The 19,480-nt window shown below is 41.9% G+C and overlaps 1 protein-coding gene across 4 annotated transcripts in view; it reads right to left on the bottom strand.

The window, feature by feature from the left end:
- mpp7a (MAGUK p55 scaffold protein 7a) overlaps positions 1–19,480 on the bottom strand; it is a 151,008-nt gene that overhangs the window by 97,418 nt on the left and 34,110 nt on the right. For 2 of the 4 annotated variants that reach the window (XM_044175977.1, XM_044175979.1), the window contains exon 2: positions 10,723–10,891. In XM_044175977.1, the coding sequence (XP_044031912.1) occupies positions 10,723–10,759 (37 nt within the window). In that variant the 5' untranslated portion in view covers positions 10,760–10,891. Of the gene's footprint in view, positions 1–10,722; positions 10,892–17,725; positions 17,813–19,480 lie in introns of those variants that run through there. The other 2 variants (XM_044175978.1, XM_044175980.1) reach the window with 2 other exon arrangements.

The following is a 19,480-nucleotide window of genomic DNA, read 5'->3' as shown; positions in this document are numbered from 1 at the left end:
TTCTCCATCTGAGAGAGGAGGAAAGTCTGCCTCAAGCATAGCAAAGGAAGAAGCAAAGAGGGAAATTAAGTGAAGCAGGAATTAGTGAAGAAACAACATTTGAGATACACAGTGACATAAATAACATCTGATTAAAGGATGTGTGCAGACACAAGAAGAATGATGACACTAAAGACAAAGATGAGAAGGAAAGGCCATGAAAAGACCGGGGCGTGGTGGCTTTCCGCAACAGCAAGAAATAACAATTGCAGCAGTGATGATTCCTGCACTAATGTAAACACGTTTTCATCTGAAGGGAGAAACTCTAGACAGACAGTGGGTGGGAAGACGGATTTGACCTGAGTCAGGTGCCAAACAAAAGGAGAAGTGTTTAGGGCCACTTGTTCACAGCCAACACAGGACAGTACAGAATATGTCATCAGCCCATCGCCTCCATGCAGCTTCTGCTCTGCCCTAAAGACTACCAGCGCCTGACCTCTTTTAAGACTTTCTTTCTACTAGCATGCAGGAGTATGGAAGAGCAGAGGGAGCATTGGTTGTCTGGATTAAGTGCCCATCTGACTGGTGTGGCATCACCTACCAGACATAAAATTATATAGTATTACAAGATGTATTAGCTGAGCAGACGCTGGGATCTTTAAACATAACTTACAATGAGTCCAGCAGCGTTCTACTTGGGATATAACAGTGGTAGACCGTGGAAGAGCGTGGAGAGAGGTAATATATGAGGCTGGCCCATGAACGTAACAGCAGGAGTCCGTGCTCCATTCAAGCCCACAAGCCTCCCATTACCAGTTCCAAAGACCAAACCACTTCTCCACATTAAAAAAGGTCAGGGGACTGAGCCCTCCAATATCATCTTCAAAGATATTTCAGTATCACGGTCTCTGAATAACTCCATCGTTTGGGAGAAAAAAAAAGAGAGAGCGGCTTTTGCAAGATGTTAGTTAGGGCTCCACGGCATGGAAAAATGACTTCAGCAAGTACAGTGGGCCGGTCCAGGTGCAATCAACCGTCACTCTGATCATATATCGACTGTTTCACTACCGCAGGCTGAACTCTGGATGTATGTCATTTCAAGGCCTACAAAGAATCCATGGCCCTTGCTGAGATCATGCCTCATTCAGGGAGAGCAAAAAGAATCCAGGGTGCAGGACCTTATCAAAGTTGCATTTCAGAGCCAGGATAGGCCAAGCTTTTCAAAAGGGATTTACTTTATTTCATCTTATTTTCAACATGCCACCCAATATCACGTAGTAAGTACTTCATCTGTCCTCTGCTCCATGCTTCGTCACACCTTTACACTTCAAAGGGCTGTCAGCACATTGAAAACAGAGCTCAGGACAAAAGTACAAGTCTAATCAACATAATTGAATGCATATAGTGTGCAGGATCTGTCAGCAACCTGAAGAGCCAGTAGTGTTTTCAGCTACAACAGCTTTAACAATCACACTGCAGACAAGGGAGGCTTGAGTGGAAGCACCTGCAACAGGGCCAGAGTGAAGTAACTTATAGGGAACTTGGTATCTTGTCCAGGTCTGAGTAGTTAAACTTCCCTCCAACCTTACTTTCTGAAAACTTACAAATGATATATAATGTAAGGAAAGATAGAGAGGGAGAGAAATTCAACATGGAGAAAAGACAAAAGGTTAGGAATATCTGGGCAGACAAAAAGATGATGACAGAGACAGTATTATGGATAAAGACAGATATATGAGATTTGGAGGATTGAGAGTATAGCGGAGTGCCAGTCTAGTGTTGGGATGGAAGGTCCTGAAGTCTGTGGAAAGGCAGTGTTTGGCAGTAGCCATCCAGGACATCTCTTTCCGCAGATGGAGATGAAAGGCCGCTGTTTGGCCCAGTCCAAGCCGGCTAGCTTAGATTCACTCTAACATGGTAGACAGAAGCCACAACAAGCCGGCCAGATCCAAATGACCTGCCACCTCTGCTTATTGTGGCAATAGAACAGCAGCCGACTTTCTGGCACAGGCCTGCATGTTCTGTCCAAAGCTGTGGCCAGCTACTTATTTCTAGCAAGTTGTCGAGGGATATCAGAGGCAGACAAGCCAATACCACCTGAAAAGCCTCATTTTGATCATACATTAATAGCAGCACTTATGAAAATTTGTGCTTTAAATTTACACTCTAAATCCTCCGCTGTCTCAGTCTCAAAGTTGCAGGCTATTACTCAACATCCCATTGCCTGGTTGTCAAACACAGCACATGGTCTGTAAAGCTGTTTTCAGGTTCTTTCTAAAGCAAGTGAGCATGCCCTGCCCGCCAATGACCGATTAAGTACCCTGTGTGCTTTGGAAGGAAACAGTGGAGGATGTCATCCTACCTCAACAAAAAGCAAAAGAATTCTTCGTATTCAAACAAATAAAAGTCATCATTCCTCACTCTCAGTTGCACTCACTTGATTTCTTTCTTTTACATCTGCTTCTTTTGACTTTTTATTTTTTTGCTAAAATGATGTGGAAATTCTACTTCTGATGTAACTGGAAACAGGGAGCTCTTCCAGTGGCAACAAATCCTTGTGTTTCGGTACTGTATTACTGCGGCACAGAGCTGGCTACTGGCCAGGGACCACGACAAATGGCTGGAAGCTCCCAGAGGAACACCACCCCCCCACCCCCACCCCCACCCCGACATAAGCCCTCCCCAATGTCTCCCACGAGTTGAAGCCGGCCAAGGCCAGATGCTCTGGATTCTTGACATCAGAATGGAAACATTTACTGTTAACCTTGACAGAGAAAAAAAACAATACAGCCATATTCTTATCATATCGCTCATATTATTCAGAGATTTGCATTTGTATGTATACATTTGTCCTATACAGGAGTATATGTATGTGGAAGCAATAATGCAGTGAAGTCACAAAGTGCTTCAACATAGGGTTATCTGCGTGTAATTACTGTGTATCATTATAGAGCCATCACCTTCTCCAAAAGGGGGTGTTCAAGATTGGAGAGAATATGTTGGCTGGAATCGCTCATCTATCGCTCCCGCACAAACATGCATACATGCAGCCAGTAAGTTATTAGCGTATCTGGTAAAAGCGTTCTCCCATCGAAAGATTTCCATGTGTAGTCTTTCATGCGAGTGTCGCCCACCTTCTCTGCAGCTGTGCATGGCTGAACCACCCTTATCTTTAAATGCTGTGCGGGGGCCGTAAACCTTGATAGAACACGCAGGTATGGCTTGGAATAACACAGTTAACTTTAATAAGGTTAATAAAAGGGCATCGGGGTCTTTAGAAGTGCCTGTTCAAGAGTGTGTGAGCAAGGATTTGGGCTGGTCTCGGGTGTATGGTTTAAGGGGCACCATGCAGTGACGGTAATGGCACATGGGGGGCTTGTCAGCAAGCAGTTGACTCAGCAGCAGTATCAAGCAGTTAAAGCCATAGACTGTATATAAAGATGGACGACATGACAGCTCCCCAAAAGTGAAGCCAAAACATCTCGATCGCCCCCTTGTGGCTGGCTGCAGTATCGGTCATAAACCTCGCCCCCTCCATGTTAGCGGATGGGACATAAGCCAAACAAAAAATCAAAGTACACGTCAAATAAATTTTTCCCAAAGATGGTTTATGTCACTTTAGGTAGTTATCACGTTTTTATTTTTCCATTTTTCTGATAAGTATGGTTCTAATTAGTTATTTGATGCTATAAAAAGGGGGTTTCATGTCATGACTGACAGCTGAGGATCTCTTGAGAGTTTAGTTCATTAAAATTAATGTAGGCTTTCTTAGAAAAAAAGCCAGTTATGACTAGAAGTTACAGTCTGACAGTCTGTAATTTTGAGGCTGGCACAAATATAGATATTTGAGAATTTAAAAAAAAAATCGAATAACTTCGAATAACTGTATTATTATTATTATTATTATTATTATTATCATTTATTTATTGGATTTAATTTTTTTTACATAAACACAACATAAACAAACATTGTTGATAAGGATCTGTTAAACTTGTTTTTCAATTAACTGTGACCAAAATATGCACTGAGAAAGACATTTTACAGTTGGAAAATTAACTTGTAAGTGCTCTCTGAGGGACAAACTATGCATGGCATCACTGTTTGTAAATTACCTCAAACATATCGCATTTCTATACTGCAAATTCTTGTTATCAGCGATAAATCTGCAATAAGCTAACATCGGCCAATATATCTGCACGGCTGATTTGTCAGTCATGCTCTACTGGAAATACCATTATGTTGGTATGCAGACTAGAAGTGTCACTTTTTATTCGAAAGTCTGACTTTTGTTCGAACCCTGAGAAAAAATTAAATATTCAAACTGTAATGATTTACTTTGACTTTTTGAATTAAAAATGTACAGTCTAAGCGCAGTAGACCATTTGAAGTAGTTTGCCTTGTGATCTAGTAGAAGGCGCTCATAACATTCACTATCAGCTTGACCTATTGCATGCCCTATTGACCTATCAGTAAACTAAGCTAATAAATGAACATGCAAGGAGGCTTGCTCATACAACAAAGATAAGGCTGTTTCCCGACTTTGTGAAAAGCAGCTCCCTTACTCTACTACAACGACAAATCTGAGAACTCACCTGCTAGCTCGCCAGGCAGCAGAGGCACCAGAAACAAGTGGAACAACTGTACAACCTCGTCTGACTGACTACTTTTCGCCACACTCATCCTCAGGAGCCATGCTAGAAGCTAGTAAGCTAGGTGGGTGGTGTATTACACTATATGGGTAGCATTCTAATTCAAACGAATGACGTGGTAGTTTGAATTCATTCGAATTTGACTTTTTGAAAAAGTACACCTAATGCAGACCGGAGTAATGTAAGCAAATCTTTTTGCATTTGACTCATCTGAAACATTTGCATTAGCAATTTATCAGCCACTACTATCCAAGAGAGATTTAAGTCTAGCTGTTTGTTTTGATGTCTCCAGCTCTAAATTGCCAATATCACCCCATTCTACCTCTCCCCTACAAATGAACCATTCTACCACTAAACTGCAATCACATAACTGCAGAAGCAGGGAGGAAATGGGGCTACAAGGAGCAAACACCCACTCTCACTCCAGGAGGCTCACTGACCTCTGAATGGCATAAACCAGATGTTGTATGTCTGAAGGTTTCTAATGGGAGAGCAGAGATGTTAGGAGCGACTGAGAAAGCTCCTCATCTGCAGACATCAAGCTGCCATAACTGTACAACCCTCATCAAGTGATGGGGAACTACGGAACTGACTACAAGTACCACATTACCACACATCACTGCATACAGAGAAATGTTTAGACACATATGTGGTACTGTATGTAAAGGTATTTAAATTTCATTATTTTCAATAGGTCAGCAATTGATAAACATTGCCAGTGTTGTCCTATCCTATTCTACATTTTCATTTGGAAATTAATTGAAATTCAACATTCATTCCTATTTTCTAGATCAGTGTTATTGTGTCTCTGTACATGTTTATGAGTCTCTTTAGCATGGAGGTGGCAGTTTGTCACTGAGGTTTTTTAGACATCCTATTGATGCTATAGGGCTAAGTAGAGATTTGTGATAGGCCACAATATAAATGCAGCAAAACACATACAGCCACAGAGTGTACAAAAAAAATCTAAATTTCTCGAAACTTGACCTTGCAGCTAATGGAGTTCAGCAGGGAGATAAATGGTGGTGTGTAGCAGACAGAGGAGTGGGCTGGGTTTGTCTGTCTGAAGATTCCTGAGTGGGAGCTGAAATCAACTGAGATGAGCCAAACTGAGCGGAGGCGGAACAGTTATCGGTCCCCGACTGAGTCCACAACAAAACTCTATCATGGCTGAACAGGAGGAGAAATGACTAAAGAGCAGCTATCTGGAGGAGAAAAAATACCTGAAGAGCAGCTGCATAGCTTTTTTTTTTTTTTTTTGGGGGGTCGTCGTCTAAATGTGTCATTGGAACAGGCTCCCCATTATCAGCCCTGTGAAGTGTTTGCAAAATTAAAAGCTAATCTTCTGTCTCTTCTTGGCCGCCTTGTTTGAATGTGAATTAATGTGTGTTTGTGTATTAGATCCCAAAAATAGCAGCCAACAAAATGTCACATAACAACGTCCTAAAGCATGGGGCAGGGTTTTCTGGATGCTGAATGGATGGAGATTACGGGTTGGATACACTCAGACAAAATGCTTCAAACACCAAGAGCAGGGCCAGCATCATTAACTAAAGCCCTGTCATTAATCTGCTTCCAAAGCATTTATGAAAAACCTAAAAGTCACACAGTGAAATGAGTCCACAGTAACCCAATCACCAGGACAGCCTCTCCAGCACTCCCCACGGTCATATTTTAAGGCCGGTTTTCCAACATTTTATTGTTTTTAAAGTTTATTTTCTCACTTTTTGGTTTCATTTATTAGATTCTAATTCACATGGAGGCCTGTTGTTTATTTGGGCTGAGACAGAGAGAGAGAAAGATGGTATGATCTTACATGTGCCCTCCATTTGTCTGCCCACGTGTTTGCTCTCCAAACACTCCATAATGAACATTTTAATAAGATCTACACATGCACAGTTACACAGTCTCCTGCCCAAATCTGGTGATGAAATAGGAGAGCTGCTACTAAAGAATAGTTATATTAATGATAATATTTTTCCCATTATGTTAAAAGCCCAAGCATAGTACTTTATCTTCTGTGTGTGGCAAGGCTGGTGTTGAGGGGTCTGCAGATGGCAGGACTGCTTAAGAAAAGAAGCTAAGGTACTGGCAGGATACTGTTATGTCTCTGTAATTATTTCCAGCCACCACATGAGGAGGAGGTATTGTTTGTCTCTGTGGATTTATGTTAAGTGTTGCAGGCTACATGCCAAATCTCCAGAACTACGTAGAGGGTCCTGCTGTAGCTGATGTGGAGGTCCTTTGAATTAAAACTACACGTAAGTAAGTAAGTAACTTTATTTATATAGCACCTTTCAAGAGCAGAATGTCACAAAGTGATTCACAAAAGAAAATAAAAAAAAAACGTCAGCCACTTCAAGCACAAATCCTCTGCCGTAAATAAAATATTACACTGTTATAAATCAACAGACGCACCGATGGCTTGACACCATTTCAATAAACCTAACACGGCAGCGGCGGATGGCCGCCCACCATTGAGTCTGGTTCTGTCTAAGGTTTCTGCCTGTTAAAAGGATGTTTTTTCTTGCCACTGTCGCCAAATGCTTGTTCATGGTGGGATCTGTTGGGTCTCTGTAATTAATATTATAAAGAGTACGGTCTAGACCTGCTCTATAGGAAAAGAGCAATGAGATAACTTGTGTTATGAATTAGCGCTATATAAATAAAATTGAATTGAAATAAAAAATTGAATTGAATACATTCATATGTTTAATATTTTTCTAATATTCTTCTCATTCTGCCTCTGATGTTTGTTGCTAAATACTAATCCAGTGATGGGACTCCACAGATTAATTAATTCATTTGTGTGTTTTTAACTGAACTTTTGTTAGGAGAGCATTCCAAAATCCTGAGAGCCATTGAACGCAGCCTTCCAGCTGCCATTGGTCAGTCTGACTCGTGACAAGTGATGTCACCAGGTCAATAAAAGGGGTCAGAGGGCACTGTTCTGTCTCTTGTCTCCGCTCTTCTCTCTACGCCCGGACCTGATGGTTCGCTGAACCACGGCGTGGTCTGCTCGGCGCAGATCCACCAACGAAAGGATAAAGGATTAGGCCGCAACACAAGCGTCTGTCTTAGTCTTAAGATTTCTGGTTAGCTCACCACTAACCGAGAGTAAGCAAGCTCTCTTTCCTCCTGGCTTCGTCTCCAGCACTGCTGCTCAGCAACAGCTGTTACCGCCATGTAATCTGCTCGGAGCAGAAACACAGAACTGAACTCTCTCTCTTACCACAGCGCTGCGAGAGCCTGTATAAGATTTCTGCAACAAAATTTAGCTAACTTTAAGAACTGACTTTGAGGAGAACCATAGAACCACCTTCATCTGCACAACGGACTGCACAGCATGGTTTTCTTCAATCAGAACAAACATTCTTCCATGCCTGGCTCATCCAACCGAACCGCCAGATAACAGCAGCACGTTCAAAGTAACCGTTCTTCCTTTACAGACTGGTAACGTAACCACTGAACCTATAAATGGCCATTACATAGCTTCACAGAACTTAACAGTTCCAAATTGATAGTTTAGAATATGAGACTCAATCAATTGATTGGCTATCATTTCTCTTCTTTAAGAAGAGTGGTGCCCCCAAGGAATTTATTAATTAAAGTTATTAGTTATGTTTATTTATATTTGATAATTTTGATAGCCAAATGTAATTGATTGCAACTACACAATTTGGTGCCCCTTTAACCATTGTAAATCCCAACATAGATAAAACATACAATAAAAAAATATTCATGAGGAACAAAGTGACTATTGGCTGAATCACTGTTGAGTGACACAAAGAGTCAAACATTTCGTAAGTAATATTTCTGGGATTTCTAGTTTACAAAAATGACTGCATCTTTTAAGAGGTTACTATTTTTACTACTGGGGGCAAGAGGCCATAATTTTGTTGAAGTGGAAGATTCATAAGCTTGGGTTTTTCCAATAGATAACTGGTTACTTGAACTTTCTAGGTATGTAGAGAATATCAGAGAGAATAGATGAGCGTTATCAATTATGGTCTCGGAGGGATTTGGGATCAAGTCAAGAATTGCCTTTAGACATCACAAATTTGCATTTAAATCAGAGATAACCAACATTTTGACACTCTCCCCTCAGCCACATTTTCTAGTCTTCTTTTTTTTTTTTTTTTGTTTCTCATTGAGTCTGTACCTGAGAAAATTTTGAACCTGGTTCCCCTTACTGGTTAGGTAAACCCTATTATCCTCAATACAGATAATCAAGTAACCACAATGTTTAGCACCCTACATAATTATGTGTTGTTGTTTATTTATATATTGTTTGTGTTGAATGGTGTTTTTTTCCTTTTATGGATAATCGTAATGGTTTTTTAAAGTAAACCGCTCAAGATGGCTAATAATCAAGGCTCGTTGACTCAGTGTAATCAAACGTGCCATTTTCTCCACCACTTCTTTCATTTTTTTAGAGTTCTCTTAATAACTGCAACTGACCCTCTGTTTTATGTCTGAAACTGTTTTGCTGACATTCCTTTATACTCTAAATTGAAAAAAAAATGCTTATCATAATATTTATGATCAAATATGTTATCTTAAATGTGATAGATGACTATTGGTGCTTTCAGAGGAGGACAAAAGAACATTCTGAGAAATGGTCGCTTATAATATGTACATTGGCATCAAATACTGTATACATGTTTATTTCACTCAGCTAGTACACTCAAAAAAGTTCAGAAAATGGTATCGCTTAACTGTAATTCAGCCCTTAAAACCAGGATAAGACAACATTTAAACTACATCACAATATTATAGTAAACAAAATCCAATATATTGATTCATCATCCAGCAGTAACTACAGATTTTTTTGGCACGTTGCTTTCTTTATTACACTGTTTAAAGCTGTAGTCTCAAGCACTAACTGATCTGACCAAGAACAGATGTAGCTGAACGGTTTGTCTCTTGTAGCACACCATAAATACGACAGATTTTCCATCATTCTAACAGAGCTTCATCTCATCAACAGCATTATTATGATACCACCAGTATTCTGTGTAAACTTTGGTACAATGCAGGGTAGCCCCTATGCCTGGCCAGCCACAAGTATTTGTGACTTCACCAGGCCTGGAGATCAGTGACCTAACGTTCATCTATAATGTTCATCATGTTTCACCTGCACACACAACTTCACAGGACCATCAAGGGGGAAGCAGAGGAGATGGGCCGGAGGAGTCTTTACGTGTTTTATTTGGAAATCTGAGCCCATGCCGGTAATTGTCCAAAATGACTCTAATCGTAATTGACGGTCTGGCTTTCTACTTTGTCTGCACAAATTTCCAGGATGACGGGGGCTACGGTAACTCTGTTAAAAGTCTGGACGGAGAAAAGCACACACTCTTTATCCATCAGAGTGGGACTTAATGTCTGTCCTCCTTTTGTCCTTTTGCTATACTGAGCTTGTTGGGTCGAGTCCTCTGCGTGTATATGGTATATGCATGTGTGTGTGTGTGAGATGATGCAGTCGGCCATTAAGCCAGACTGAGAGGTGGATTGTGTTCCTGAAGGAAGAGGTGGTGATTTCTGGCAGCTGTCTCTGCGTTGACAAGCTTGACGTGTTCCTCACGCTGACATCACACACTCATCCACACACACACACACACACACTCTCAGAACAGAGCAGAGAAAATGAGAGAGATGGAGTATGATAGACATCATTTTACATTATTTTTGCTCTCTGTTGTTAAACTGTAAATTTGCATACTGTGAATAATTGCACTGATGTGTTTTTCATTTGATTGGGCACAAAATTAAGTTACCACAGTTTTAGAAGGTCCACTCCAGTCGAGAAAAAGCAGACTTAGACAAGAGTCATTTATTTTGAAATCTGAAATTAAATTTAGGTACCACTTAAAGTGGTGGGCACATACCACCACATACCAATGTCAGCGCTATACTGACATTTATTGACATTATAGATACATTTTAAGGCTGGAATCACACTTGGTGCTTGTATTAATTTTCTTCTGTTTGTGCACTGACTGTGAATCAACAGAATCAGAGCAAAATACGTGCATTTTACTTTTGTTGTGTTTTGTGTTTCAGATTGCGTTCCTGAACGATGGGGCTGTACCTGGCTCGTGGCCGGCTCCGGTGGCCAGGGCAGGCATGGCTCCTGCCGGCTGCTTCCTGGTTCCCCTCAGGCTGTGGAAAATGGCAGCGGGGCGTCAGAGTAGTGAGCTCCTCAGCAGCTCTCCCCAGGGACCAGCTGAATCTGAGGACAGGCTTTATGCCATGGAGCCCTGCAGGAGAACAAGATTTTAGAGCCTACTTGTCAAATGGCAGAATGGCCGCATGCACGTGTGTGTCAGTCAGCTACTGTGTTGCGTGTGTGTATGTTTGCGTGTGCGTTAAGGGTTCTTGTAGCTGCCCGTAGCCATGGATATGAATATCTACTACACTAGCAAATATATGCATTTGTGTGTAGGCGAGCCAACGAATGACAGTGAATGACTCACTGAGTGTGTGTGTGTGTGTGTGTGTGTGTGTGTGCGCTTATGTGTGTGTGCTTATGTGTGCGTCAACAGTACATTCACAGTTGACTCTGGGTGTTTACAACCCAACACTTTTTTCCTAAGCTGCTGAACATCCTGCTTTGTACATGAGCCAACATCACCTCATCTGGCGCCCACACACACACACACACACACACACACACAGCTATCCTACACTTTATTCAACATCCAGCGGAAACTAGGGAAACTTTATCCGCTAATGGTAAGCAAGCAAGCAAATGCAACAGACCTGTGAAAAATCAAACAGGCGTGGAAAAGCATCGCTTCGTAAATAATGGCACTCAACTGGAAACCCAGATAGAGCAGGAACAGGAAGAAAGGGGACGCAGAACACAAATAAAATGCCTGTGGCTCATTGAAATCTGCCCCTGCAGTGGATGAACATGTGCGGACACACACAGTAGCGTACAATAAACCACTATCAACCACAACATGAGAAAAAAGGCTAACATGTATTAATTTGGACAAGACAGCCTGATTGGTGTAAGTGCAGAGCAGAGCTGTAGACACGAGACTTGGAGTTAGACCGAAAGATGAGGACTTGATACTTAATTTAAACTTGACCGGACTGAGATGTTACTTGCTATAGATTTGACTCCCTATAGACCTGACTTTACCTGAAACTTTCATTCAAGTCTTAAGTTTGGTAAATCCCCAAACAAGCAAAAATAATCAGGCAGACCTTGCATAGCCACATGGCTTTAATATTTAAAAATGAAACTTATTAAAAACGGCTTTGAAATCCAAATGCAGTGTTGATTTAATCTCACCTTTCAGACACCTGAAAGACTTGCATTCCGACTTGCAGTTTGCTTAGTAAGACTTGACTTGGACTTTTCCCCAAGCGACTTAAAAACAATTTAGAAACAAACCCAAAAACTGGATCATGACTGCTGTAATGTGGTTTGCAAAGTAGGTGAGAACTTGTCAGAGCTTCAGCCATGAACGTGTCTGTTTCATCCTCCGAGGGGACAGTCTACTGGTCTTGTCGACGGCCCTTGTATGTGCCGTCACTGCAGGGTGGACAGTAAGCTGAAATCTGTGTATGGGTAGTTGAGGGGTCTCAGTGGACGCCCTCGGCCCCAGACGCATCCACCCTTCCCGGGCCTTGACTCAGTCACAGCCCATCTTAATAAACCTTTAACATCTCTTCCCAATGCATACTACATTCATCACAGTCTCTTTCAAAAGGCCACTAGAAACAGGTCCAGCTAAGTCCTGCCACCAGCACAAGGGAGAATGGAAAACAATTAGGTTTGAGCCTTCATTCTTTACAGCGTGTAGCTTAATGACCTATTATATGTCAGATCCCATGTGCTGTGGCCCAGTCAAACTCAGTTACCTAAACTGTAGAGCCTTGGGGTCCAGTTAGTAGCTCAAAGAAAATACTCAAATTGAACGCCTGCAGTGAGATAAGCTACATTACGTCTCTCCCATGTTGATAAGTGTTGTAAAATCTGGCTCTGGGTGGACACTGAGTCGCAGTGTGCTATTGCTGACTCATAACCACTTGGCCAGAGCCAAGACACCTGCGCCCTTCCACCTCATTGAGACCCCCATCAATGGTTAGGTGGTGTCGGCCACACACACTTGGAGTTTGAAATGTTGTGACTTCACATCCATCTCAGCGTGCCAAAAAGTGGGCCGGAAATTCATTACAAATGTGTTTTCCGTAAAGAATCTCTCACTCAGCCCCCGGAGTGACAGCTGCACAGGAGTGACTATTTCCTGGCGTTTTGCCCTGCATGTGTGTACAAACATACGCAGAGGTCGAGGCTCAAACCTGCCAAGACAGCAACCCACGTAGCAAAATGCTACCACGCCTGTCTGACATACTGTGATGTGAACTCACCTCGGGGCATAGCAGACCCCAGGTGGAGCCTTGTGGAAAAAGCATCTAGATAATACAGTCCAGAAGATGCCTGAGTGAGCATGTAAGCAAGCCATTGAGAGCATATCAGAAAAGGAATATTTTTCTTCTGGATTGAGATGTACAAAATATGGTGCATTCATCAAACAGCACTTAAGAAAGGATCGATTTTCCAACGAGAGGAGATCTGGGAGACAAATTCAAAACGCTGCTACTATGTCACGCCAGCACCAATTTGTAGCCCAGATTTGTCAGTCGTTTGCATGAGCTTTGCATGAGCATAAAGTACAAACGAAAAACCTGGTGAAATCAGACTTCAGTGCTGTTCAACCCTTTGCATGCTTCAATAAAAGAGGTTAAGAAGACCAGCAGAGAAGGGCAGCGGCGCCTCGAGTAGTGACCACAAAATCTCTCCAGCAGGCTGGTTTGAACAGGGGACCGAACCTAACAGCCACTGAGCTCATGCCAAGAGAACTGACCCATGCTAAATCAGTTCAGTGTTTCACAGAGAGGGCTACAGCACGGTTTTGTCATAAGACTTTGTGATTGGAATGACAGACTTAAGGAACGACAAGGGACATGAATACTCTTAAGGTATCCCGTGCTGTAATATCTGTCGTTCGCCTTTTGTTGCATTCAAAGGGGAATGACCATATATTCCCCAATCTGAGGAAGGATCCATCTTTCCATTTGAGGAGCTTTCTGAGGCCCAGGAAGCATGTCGCAGAGCCGGGAACACCTGGGACTTTTTAGCAGGCCCAAAAGGATCATAATAGACAGACTTAAAGAAACATTCCCCACTGTCAGAATGCTTCAGATCACACAATATCAGATGGTCATGGGGGGAGTGAAGGGACACTTCACCATGTGGACAAGAGATGGGATACGCTTAATTACAATGAGATGTCCCTCCCTCTACCCCTGTGAAGTCTGACATCTTCAAATGGTTCTGCCACCATCTAGTGGGAACTTTCACTATTGCAGGGAGTATTCAGCCTGAAATCCAAGCTGAGACACAACCTGAAGCACCTCTCCCCTAACAAAAGACCTGTATGCATGGATGTCAGGAGACGCTGACTGTGTCGGCTTAGTTTCGTTCTGAGCGTGAAACCTGAGGTCGAATCAGTATTTAAAGAGAAAATATCTCAGGGTGATGGATGGATAGGTGGAAGGACGGAAACAAGGAGGTGGAGAAGACTGTTATTTTTCTCTTCTCAAAAACAACCCCGCCTGGCCAGCTGGGGGTGAGCACGGGTGGAGCCGTCTGACTCTCAGCGGGATGTTGATGAAGTTAGTGAGAGGAATAACAGAGTCAGGAGGAGAATGACAGTGAAAAACACTGCAAGACCTGTCATTTCTAAGGGCCTATTAACAAATTGAAAGAATTCTTTTGAGTTTACAACTTTATATCAGTTAGACTGTTCAATCTTTTGCTTCTTCCCCTCCTCCTATGAGTAGAGTGGACTGAAAGATCACAGTTCAAAGCAGCTGGCCAAAAGATCCTCATCAGGAAAAGAAACGAGGAGAATAACATGTCATGCTCCGAAGCGTTCACAGGGTTCACTCGGTACAATGGTTCTGCATTCATGCTGCCTGCCTCTGGACCTGGACAGGAAGTACTACAACAGGACACGGCAGAGGTCAACGCTGTCATTCAGCACCACTGAAACTTCCCAGGGGAGCTAATGGGGTGTTGGGATTTTCTGTCCTGGATTGTCCCACATCAAGTGACAGGAAGGCTAGCCAGAGTTTTTACTGGGCCACATGATTGACACTCTCCTCTTCACTGCATGACAGACGCCCATCCAAAGCCACCCCTGTCACACCTGCTCTGGTTATAGCTCAAAGGACCAGTTTGCGCCAAAGCTATCCACCAGCTTCCAAGTCAGCTTATTCGCTCCAATCTGATGAGTTTATCTACACTGGTCCTTGGTAAGATGATAGAAGATCTATTTGACAGCCCGTGTGACACCTGCTCAAGTTACCAATTTTGTACTGTCCGTTGCAACATTGTGAGGATTTGGTTCTGCACGTATCTTAGTCTTTTGTAAAATGAAGGAGATCAGGTTTTATTGTCCAATGTGCTGCTGCTTTTGTCTTCATGAATCTCTCTAAACTTGACCTGTTGCAAGAAGCTACTTTGTCCTCCCCAATCTGTCACAAGTCACACTTTGTACGGTCAGGGTATCGTTTTAAAATTTCAAAAACTACAGTTGAGTTTTGATAGTGATACCAAACCAATACTGTTTTGGGTTTTTTTTGTGTAAAAAATTAAACCAAAGTTTTTCAAGTGTAAAATTGTATCCAAACACAAGCAGCCATATAAGAACTTTGCCTAAATAATATAGTTCCAAACTGGCAACATTTATGATTTAAATAAGAGAGTATCTGATCAAAGACTAAGCAAAGAAGATGCCAGCTTTTGATACTTGATATAATGCAATACGATGGACACATTATGGTTGGTGCCAATTCAAATATGAGGTTTGACACCCCACCTGCTGCAACTTGAAAAACACATTACCAAAAACAGGTTCAGAGAAAAAGGGAAAATGCAAAAAGCTAAAAAAATAAATAAAAAAAAAATAAAAAAATCAGCATCCTGCCACTGTCTACCTCCAACTATCACCTAAATCCACCCTTAAAGACTAGTCCTTTTACCTGAGCCCATCGTCTACTGCTTTATAATCCGGCACCATGGCTGCATCCAAGGCTACAGACTCACCGAGTTATTAAATGCATGCAGTGTAATTAATCACACCATTTGTGCTGTGATGCTGTTTAAAAAGAGAGAGGAGGAGTTTAACATGGCTGAAGAGACAGAAGAAGAGAGGTGCACTACCATGTGGATTTAAAAGATATAATATAGTTGTTCCTTTTATGGAAAACTATGCTCTTTTACTTCAAGCCCCACTGGTGAGCTTCAGCTTCGGGTTATTGGTATGGGGTAGCTGTGAAGACAGATTGGATGTAAAATCAATTTGTATTTCAACTACTCTACATCATATTGGCTTGTAGGAACCACAAAGTGCAAAGTCAGACAGACAGAAGTAGATAAAGTTACAGCCACATGCACACAACCATACATGACACAATCATAAGAGTATAATTGCAGTGTATCCAACTGTGGTAAAGGCGAACATTCATTTACACACAGGCACACAGTGGAACTACATTTCAATGGGCTGTGCATAATTGCAGTGTATTATACCATGGCTGAGGGGAATGTTCATCCACATGACATTTTGAAATTGAAATACCGTTTCAAGAAAAAAGAAAAATAAATTCGAAAATCCTCCTGATGCCAGCGCCGCAAAAGGCAGCCCCTCGCCTTTTCTGTTTCTTCTGTGGAAAAACACATTGTTGAATAATGTCTTTCTCCTGCCTCTGTGCAGCGCTGCCAAAATGTCACCACGTCGATTCCTATTAAGCATAAGGCGCGTGACGCTGGCGGGAGAGGGTTGTGTTTTCAGGCGTGTGCCATACGACTGCTCGTTAATAGCCGTTAGCTTTACGAGGGATTGGGGCTGCTTAAATTAAGACTCAGCGGTACCTGGCACAGCTGATGTTCCTGGAATGACTGACTGCTGTGGAGGAGCAGTAATAGCGATGAGCAATAGGAAGAAGTATATGCATACAACTAGAAAGCATATGGAAACAGATTAAGGGAGCAAATGTGGAATATCAATGAACACTATTAACCCATGGCAAAGAAAAGTCAACAAGAATGGCTTCATCCAACGTGAGAGGTTAACAGAGAAATGGGAAAAGTGAGCTCTCGTCTCTTGGTCTCAGGTGGGATTTTTTTGACAGCTCAGAATCAGCACTCTGCCACATGTTGCTCATAAGCGTCCAGTCTTTCCACATAAAATACATCTGCTTATGCGTATGTACATGTGTGTTGTTAGAGCACATACACACACACACACAGATATAAATCTGTGTTTAGGTCAAACTGTCTTTCCAGAGGAATGAAGTCATTCTCCCCTTTCAGCCACCTCAACACACAACTGGCTGGAGCATTTCATTGCACTTAACCCCCCCCGCCCGCCCGCCCCGCCCCGCCCGCCCCACACACACACACATTTAAGAGAGATCCATCTAATTTACAAGAGAAATGGAAAGATGTTTCAAGGCTCACTGATATGGAAGAATATGAGTCAGGGCACGCCAAGAAAATCAAAGGTGACACATTATGAGTCTCTAGTGTAATAGATATTTATTGCAGAATACTACAATGAATGTCTGGTGGATGTGTAAAACTAGCTTTAAGGCTTTACAACTGCGCTATCTCCTGATTCTCACAACTTCAGATTAGCTGTGCAGTTTCACTTGAGCTAAGCCCATAATAACAGGCTTATCCTAGCTTTATTTACATTGTACGTGTGATATTTTAAGTTGTTAAGGTTAACTGGACGAGTACATAACTAGAAATGTCGAATATTACCAAAATTTAAAGCAACAAACAATAACAAATTGAGGGTCAAAGTCACTTCGTCCTTACACTATTCCTGTGACCACAGAAAGACCTATGCACCAATAATAAAGAAATTCATCTGTTACAGCACAATTAAGATTGAGTAGAGCACATAAGACATTAACATAAAATCTGATCTACCAAATGTCAAAGATATACTGATGCAGATCATGACAACAAGGAAAAAAGGCACAAAAGCTGTGCAGGGACTTACCAGGACACTTTCTTCCTGCAACAGAAACACAGCTTCACATGCAGCAGCGGGCACTCCCACTACATTATTACAGTGCACGCAAACTAAATCCTCCCATACAGGAAGACACCCGCCCACCAGGTGTATCAGCTCACCTGAACAGACCTGAAACTCCAGTTTCTTTTCCTGCCTAAGGCTCACAATGCTTCACCTTTTTTTCTTTATTGTTTTACTTCACTCTACAATTCAATTGTAAAGAGTTAATTGCTGTGACCTTTGAAAAAAAAAAAAAAAAAAAACTTTTACAGGATCTAAAAGTATTTTTCCTTTCCAGTTAATGTTCTAAAGATAAAATATAAACTTTTTAAGGGTCCAGAACATGGTTTTTACTACAATGGGTCTTGAAACCATTTCAGATCATACTGTACTACAATGAACTGATCAAACATGTTGCAAAATACATTTTTCAATTATTTATTGCAAAATCCCTTAATATTCCACAACTTCCCTGACTTTTCCTCTGGTAGACTCCTATGACAATGTCATTCCAGAAATGTGGTGGGTAAACTGAAATTAGAATTGACAAAATTATCAATTATTAATTATTTTAATTCATTACTTATTTGATTTGATTTATGGAATAGCAGTCAAAACAGATATGATGTTGCTCACTGTACTTACAGTGCAGTAGCCTTTCAAAATGTAGTGACAACAAATGACCACTAGATGGACCAATCAGCTCACTAAATATCTCCAGTCTCCACACTGTGTAGAAAAAAACTACTGTGGAAACCATGCAGACAGTGTAAGTCTGCATGGTTGCTTGTGTGTGTGTGTGTGTGTGTGTGTGTGTGTGTGTGTGTGTGTGTGTGTCCTCATCATGACCTAACATGTGCCTCAGGGTGCCAGTAAAGATGGGCACCAGTAATCTCATCCACTGCCTGCCAGGGCCCCATTATTAATAAAGCCAAGGAGGGGCCACTCAGGCTGGCAGCAGGCTGCCACACACACACACACACACACACACACACAGCAGTCTGTTTTGTTTTTGGTGGCTTTGTAATTTCGGGCTGCCCGCAGACACAAAAAATTACAATATCTATTATAAAACCATGTCACAATACAGTTTGAGAAATAAAACAATTTTGCAGCACCTTACTATCATATAAACACCTCGACTGTTCTCAATTACAGCTGCCTTCTCACTGATGTGAAATGTTTTAATAAGCATGATTCCACATTGTGCCAATTCCACCATTCCACCGTTTAAGAGATTATTTAAAAACTGTATTGGCCTACTAGAACATGTTCTACTGTCACATGTGACAAACAGTCAGGGGTGAAAGTATGTTGGTACGGTCCGGTACTCCGTAACACTGAAAGATTCAGTGCCAGGATGCAGTACGAGGGGACAGCAGCTGCCTGCCAAAACCCGTCAACAACATACAACAACCCGTCACGATCGCATTTTCCACAAGAAAACACAACTGCTAACGTTTGGTCAACATAAACAACAGTTCATTTTCATATAAATTGCTTCTAAATTGTTCCAGTGTGTTTGTGCCATAAACTGTATATACAGTACAGTCAATGGACTGGTTTTTCCTCTGTGCTGGAGAGAACTCCGCTGCCTTTCCAAAAAACTAGTTACTGCTGGCTAACAACAACTTCCGCTGCAGCTGTCTGACATCGAGTGCCGTGGGTTTTTGGCAGGCAGTCGTTTCTTGCAAAAATCTCCCAAGTAAAATGACAGACAAAATCAGTCTTGATGTTTCA

The sequence above is a fragment of the Siniperca chuatsi genome, linkage group LG19, assembly GCF_020085105.1.
Source record: "Siniperca chuatsi isolate FFG_IHB_CAS linkage group LG19, ASM2008510v1, whole genome shotgun sequence".
NCBI lineage: Eukaryota > Metazoa > Chordata > Actinopteri > Centrarchiformes > Sinipercidae > Siniperca > Siniperca chuatsi.
The sequence above is the reverse complement of the archived record's forward strand: the minus strand, read 5'-3'. Positions and strand labels throughout refer to the sequence as shown.